The following is a 6,995-nucleotide window of genomic DNA, read 5'->3' on the forward strand; positions in this document are numbered from 1 at the left end:
TTCAATGTTTTAAAAATTAAATGGCGATTTAATGTGCGTATTTTAATATATAACGTGCCATTTGATAGCTGTTTTATTGTCATATTTATTTGATTATATTCCCAATTAAGTATTCAGAGATTATTTTATTTGATTTTTTGCCAATAATCGAGCAGCCTGTTTTTGTGGGTTGGTTCGCGGGTATCTTTTAGGTCTCTTGATTTTTCCTAGTCGTTTTTCCTCATTTAATGTTATAATTGATAGTTTTATGCTATTAGTTTCGGTCATATCTGAACAAATTACCCTCCTTGTACGCGCAACGAACAACCTTTGCTTGCATTCATCTCCCTCATTAATGTTTCGTTTGTTTAAATTGGGCTTATCAGCCCATCCCTTTCTGGCACGTGTTTGATGCATCGTGTTGTTGGTATAATTTTATTGTGTTTTCATTTTTGGTGTTTTTTTTGTCCCCGAACTGTGTTTGTCGCTGCTCCTCTTGAGTCCTCATGTTTTTTTCTGTTGTCTCTTTTGGTTACATTGACTGTCTGTTCTGTTTTTTTAGTTCGTTTTTTCTTTCTTCTTTTTTTCAGTTGTTGCTCTCGTGTATTTTGTGTTGTGGTAATTTTTTTTAATTTCTTTCTCCCATTTTTTTTATTATGTTAAATGAAGTGGTTCCTGTTGTAGATTTGGATTATTAATGTCTGATGTCAGTGTGGAGATGTGGTGTTGCTTTAGTTCAGATTACAGTGTGGCAGATTTAGTATGCTGCAGTGCTGTAGTTTATGGAGTCGCTTGTGTGTGGTGGGGTGAGGCTGGTGGGTTTAAGGGAGTAGTCCTCTCATGACTGGATTGTGTATAGCATCGAGGAGCCTTATTGGGCACAGACGTACGATGTTAGGTTTTACCTAACATTTGGTAAATGTAGGCACAAGGATACCTGATGTTAAGCAGGCTACGAGTGGACAGCGCATAACATAGAGAGAGTCACCAAGCGACAGACGACGATGCGAGCCATGCGTGGCGCCACCACGCGCAGCAGAAGTCGTAAGCAGGATCCCCAGTCGACTACGGATTATTTGTGACGATAGTGGTTCATTTGAAAATCACGGATCAATACCAAAATAACCGCATCAGAAAAATAAAGGGGCGCACCGCCGGCACATCACCACGAAACTACTACCCATACCTTGGCCATCGCTGTGGCCATGCACTGTCCTCTGGAAGATGTAAGAGGACAACAGTTTAAAACCGAGGCTGCATCTTTCCAGGTTCATAATTTGTATGTGTTAACCTCTATAACTCTCGTGAAAAGCTGCTTGATACGGTGTGCGTTGCGTGAGATCTGCAAAGAGCTTGTCAGCCCGAATTTTCTCATAGCTGTGCCTCTAGATGTATCTCACAGTTCCTTATTCACCCTCAGTCTCATGACTAGTAGATTCAGTGCTGCACAGATTTAGTAGTTAAGTTGAGCCGGCTCTGTATGTGATGACCCGCTTAGAGAGGGTTTCAGACATCAGGTGTATAGTCTATTAATGCATCCATATCATACCACAAGCTTCTGTATTCTATATGCTCTTTGATGTGTATCTTTCACATGATACATTACCATATACTCAAAGTCAGGGAGGAATTAAAGACTTCGCTACTCTACTTAAGGAATTCACTTGAACATCATTTATTTAAAATTAATTATTTTAAAATAGAAGGAATGCTTCTCCCAAGTGGAAATAAACTTAAGTACGAGCAGTACAAGTATCTAATTTCTGACTTTGAGGTATAATTGCATGTAATCAATTGAGAAAGAGAGTAAAATATCAAAAGAGAATATAGAATACAGAAGCTGCTAGAGAATAATGGAGCATTAACATAGATATTACATATGAGGATGAAACCCTCTTAATGGTCAGCACATACATGCACTCAAGCTTTAAACTTTTTAAATATTCCACCCACAGAATGTAAAAACTAGCCATGAGCATGAATTGAAATATATGAACTCGTGAGTATTACATTTAGAACAAACTTCAATAACCGCTGCACAAGCCTTTGCAGTTCTCACCCCAAAGCACACCTTTGAAATGTTGACTGCCTTGGGCTGGAATCGAAACCACTGACTCCCTTCCGGATTGGTAGAGCGCACATTCCCCCATGTTGCCCGGATCACAGCGCTATCGAATCCTTCATTCAGATCAAAAAAAAAAAACCTTCAGATAGGGCTTTGGCACACCATTTACAGCGTGTTCAAAGTGAGCAATCGCTGCTGTCAACTAATGCGGAGCGCGTGCCAAAAAGGCGGCGTGCGCAGACTGGAGCTGGGAGTCTCGAGCATGTGGAATGAACCGGGGTGGATGCCGGCGGGTATCTGGGGTAAGGCCAGCCGTCCCACTGCGGAAAACATTAATCCTAATAGGCCAACTGACCCCGGTAGTGTTGGAGCCATGCCCCCCCCCCCCGCCCCTCTCAGAGCGCCGTCTCTCCGGGATTGCTCCACTGTTTACACCTCGTTTTCCCACACACTATGACACAGAAAAGTCCCCCCCGCTGGGATTCAATCTAGACAAACACAGAGACTGGCAGGGATTTTTTACACCTGCTCCTCCTTGTTTTTGAATTCACCATTGTGTCGCTTAATAGGCTGGCCTCGTTTAAACTGTGCAATTAAACCAATTATCCAAAAAGAGTGTTTTAAGTTGTTTTAAAGTATATTGAGTGTGACAAATATTGGAGCTGCTCAGGCTTTTTGCACTCACTGATCCCTGCGTTGAAGAATGAAGGAAAGGAGGAAACACCTTAGATATATGGGGATAATTGCATACTTTCTTTCTTATTTTAAATTGTTCAACTTAAACAGATGTGGTTTTATTCTGCTCATACTCTTACATGCAAAGTAAATCTTCCAGCATTGGGATCTTGTGTGCACATGTTCACACTTGATGGTCACAGGTCAGTCAGTTTAGCGTGTTTTTCATTTAAAACGTTTCCTCGCATAGGCACATCTGTTTTCAATCAGTACAGGACATGGAGAAAGAGAGAGATACAAGTAAGGCATGAAGGAAAAGGAATCCAAGAATGGGAAAAAAAAGGGTAGAGAACAAAGAAACCAACAGAGCAAGGAAATTGTGTGGAATAAATCTAACTGTAAATAAATGTTGATCTCTTGGCATCCCAGCTATTCATCCGACTCTGACCTATGGGCTCTCCTTCCCTCCATTTCTCTCTTCTGCCTGCAGTTTTCTTTCCACCAGAGCACATCTTCTTGCTGCCAGGCTCTCCCTCTATCTCCAACTTAACACTCCTCATTTCACCCAAGCCAAAACAACAGATGTTTAAATGTCAAAGTGCCTTCCCTTCACTCATGAACTCACAGAAAAGTAAAACACTTACCAAAAATACAATTAGGAAAGCATCTGACCAATTATGCCTCTATGTATCCAACAAATCAGAAGCATGCTGGTCCTTCTCATATCACTGAGTTTAGACACCAAAGACTACCCAATGGGTTTAGTAGCTTTTACGCGCTAGTAATAAAACCAGTGATGCCAGGTTAATGAAGACGGGGAATCTTCAGCTGATTTAAGGATATAACAGTGCAAGGAATGATTGAGCATGGATGAGACTGACCTGAAGTGGATTCAGATGCTTTATGCAGATAATCTGCCAAGTAGGGCTGCGCAATTAATCGTATTTTAATCTCGATTTTGGCTTGCAACGATTATGAAAACAACGTAATCGAAATAAAACGATTATTTTGCTGCACTCCCTTTCTAAATGATGCACTCAATTTGTCTTGCATTACACATCCTGCCCGCGCGTGTGCTGTGGCCCCTCCCTAAAAGCCCTCTCGGCCAGGTTGTGTTGTGACTGTGTCTGTTTAATAAATCCATATAAACACGTTACAAGGGAAGCTTTAGTTGCCGTGTCTTTATTCTCCGGTCTCTCGTGTCAACTTTTACTTACTCGTCAAGCTGGAACCTTTTAGCTACTTCCGGTTTCCGGATAAGGGGTTACCAAAATAAGAGTGCTGCGTGTAGCAGTTTAATTAAACATTACAGGTTGTGAGTGACATTAGTTATCATATTTATATATGTTTAGTAGGTTGTGGAAGTGCGCTCCAACATATTTGTTGATCTTCTTTATTGGTATTTATTATTTTTGATATTATTTACTTAAAGATGGGATTCCCATCTTTAAGTAAATAATATCAAAAATAATAAATACCAATAAAGAAGATCAACAAATATGTTGGAGCGCACTTCCACAACCTACTAAACATATATANAATCAGCTAGAATCCGAAAACTCTTTCAAGGAGGCTTATTCTGTACCAATACAGATGCATACGAATACACAAGATATTGTAGCCACTTCCTATAAACTCGAAACTGCGATAAGAATCAATAACGAAGGCAAAACACCAATAAAAGGATACAATAGCAGTCAATGCTACTGTATGCCCAATAAACACAACTATTGGACAAAAACTAGAGAAACTACACACATATCATTCTCTTCAATGTCTCCACTGGCTTGAAAAGAGAAGAGTATTTGTTAAGCTAGATCTCCTCTAGTGATAATTGTTTGCTCCTGTGAGACTCACCATGAAGAAGGCTCCTCTGTGTAGTACTGTCTGCAGGAACTTGTATTTCCTTTGCTGGCTTTGTTGGTGCTTGCTTGACCGCTGTTGCGCAGTACTCGGAACTCCGCAGCATCTCTAACCGATCAGGTTGTGAATCTCTCGATCTACGCTTACTCCTTCTCCATGCCTGAGGACAGAACCCAGCTCATTAGGAAAGTCTAAATATCACCAATGTGATCATAAAGTAGTCATATCGTTGTTTTACTCCCAAACTTCTCGGCCTCTCGTCCCTCTTGATTGCGTTCAGCTCTCTGACTCAGCTTCGTACTGCTTCCTCCCTCGTTTTCTCCGTCAGTGTCAGACTATCCAAAGCAGACCAGCGTGCGTCGGTTCTCTCGAATTCCTTCTCGCCTCCTCCCTCCACGATCTTGAAGGGTGTAAGCGCCGCCGCTCCTTCCACCTGCTCTTGGCCTGACGCAACAACACACAAACAGGAAAAACAACAGACAAGGAAAACAACACGACCGAAACAAAATAACAACATGACCATCCAGCTCTTTTGCCTCAGCTCCTCGGCCCCCGGCTCCAGCACCCGTCCTACTGTCCTACCTGCGAGAGACCCAACAGACACAGATTAAAATGGTCAAAACACCATATCCTCAGTGCAATCCTTTGCAAAATAAATGTCACTTAATGTTTTGAGACTCATTTGAGAATAATATATGCAAAACATTTCCCTTCCTGTAGTGTGTTATATTGTTTTTTTGCCAGTGTATATGACTGTAAAGCACATAGTCCCATACAATAACTCGCACAAAATGAAACAACGCGCCAAATGACAAAAAACAAAAAAACCAAAAACAACAAAAAAAAACCCACACCAACCAAATATATAATATTACTGTGGGAATCTTTACCAGAACCAAGCGGATGCATATTATTATACCACCAACCACTTTACCGTCTCCTCCTGCATACACATACACAAGCCGACGTAAAGGTCCCATGTCAATGCTATTCTGGTATTACCGTCCCTAGATGTGTTATTGAAGCTTTCCATAGCATGTAAAGAACGCGGTCTAGAGGAGTCATAACAACACCCCTCAAAGTCCAACCTAAGCTCGCAACAAGACCAGAGCTAACAACAACACATCTAACACAGAAACGACTGTCATGCTTCCCAGACGCCTCGTTGGAGATTTCTTTCGACATTGCTTTCTTCCCTGGTATGGTGACGTAACCATTACCTCACAATTGGATCAAATTGTACAACCTAAAATGGAACAAATTACTGCGGAACGACCGTTTAAAGAACAACATTAGACTCTCCCCACAAAAATCACACTCATCATATTTCTCTAGAAAATAGACTGGCACGGTCTCCCGCAGCTTCAACACGCAACGCTGAGACAGACAGGCGGAGACGCGCCGAGGCTGCAGTAGAGAGAGACACACAACAACACGCACACACCACACACACCAACACACACACAACACACACACACACAACACACCACACACACACACACACACACACAGCCACACACACACACACACACACCAACACACACACACACACACAGGCACACACACACACACACACACACACCACACACAACAGCACACACAGCACACCACTGAGTCACACACACACACACACACACCACAGTGGTTCGCCGCTTGCGTATTAACAAGCTGTCCGCTCGTGCAGCAGTTGAGCCTCGGAATGTCCCGCCACCAGGTCACCCAGACCCCATGCATGCCATTCTCATCTGTTTGTCCATTACTGGTGTCTTTTCGTTGCATAACGACGTGAACGGCCATTGTAAACACTAATCACTGATGTTTCCGCTGTAACGGTGGTGGACTCATCAGAAAGAAGTGGGCTCAGCAGGGAGGGGAGGCAGGAGCTCACAAGGCGTTTAGGACAGAGAGTGACAGCGATTGCATGCCTACAGAGATCTGTATGAGAATCAATGTGGCGTGGAAATTGAACCATGTAAATCTATTCCAGTAAAACCCCTCGGCACAAGGAATTATGATCAGTAGGGGAAATGCCCATGAGATGGGAAACCTTTAAGTGGACCTGGATCCAATTTTCTGTTTTCATCAGATACATAGCCAGTACATTAACTTCTGACTACCGAAAAGGGGGACAGGGCACTGCAGTATCTGCTAACACTACGGCATATCACTTAAAGGTGACCTGTCATGCTTTTCCGGTTATTACCCGTCCCCTTGTGTGTTATGAAGGTTTTTCTGCATGTAAACGGTGTGCAGAGTCAAAACCCTCAAAGTACCATCCAAAAATATAAACCGACGGGGCATTTATTAAATGATCAACCCAATGTTAGATCACACACAATGACACAGCCACAATAAACTGCTCACGTGCCCAGCCTGCAGCCACCAGCAGCTCACACACACTGACCCCAGCACA

General features: G+C 42.5%; 1 protein-coding gene across 1 annotated transcript in view; it reads right to left on the reverse strand.

Moving 5' to 3' along the window:
* The window catches only part of LOC104965284 (epithelial discoidin domain-containing receptor 1-like), a 59,447-nt gene that overhangs the window by 50,811 nt on the left and 1,641 nt on the right, over window positions 1-6,995 (reverse strand). Inside the window, exon 2 of the mRNA XM_010794242.1 lies at window positions 5,967-5,989. Within this exon, the coding sequence (XP_010792544.1) occupies window positions 5,967-5,989 (23 nt within the window). The remainder of the gene's footprint in view (window positions 1-5,966; window positions 5,990-6,995) is intronic.

The sequence above is a fragment of the Notothenia coriiceps genome, unplaced genomic scaffold, assembly GCF_000735185.1.
Source record: "Notothenia coriiceps isolate Sejong01 unplaced genomic scaffold, NC01 NC01_scaffold00037244, whole genome shotgun sequence".
NCBI lineage: Eukaryota > Metazoa > Chordata > Actinopteri > Perciformes > Nototheniidae > Notothenia > Notothenia coriiceps.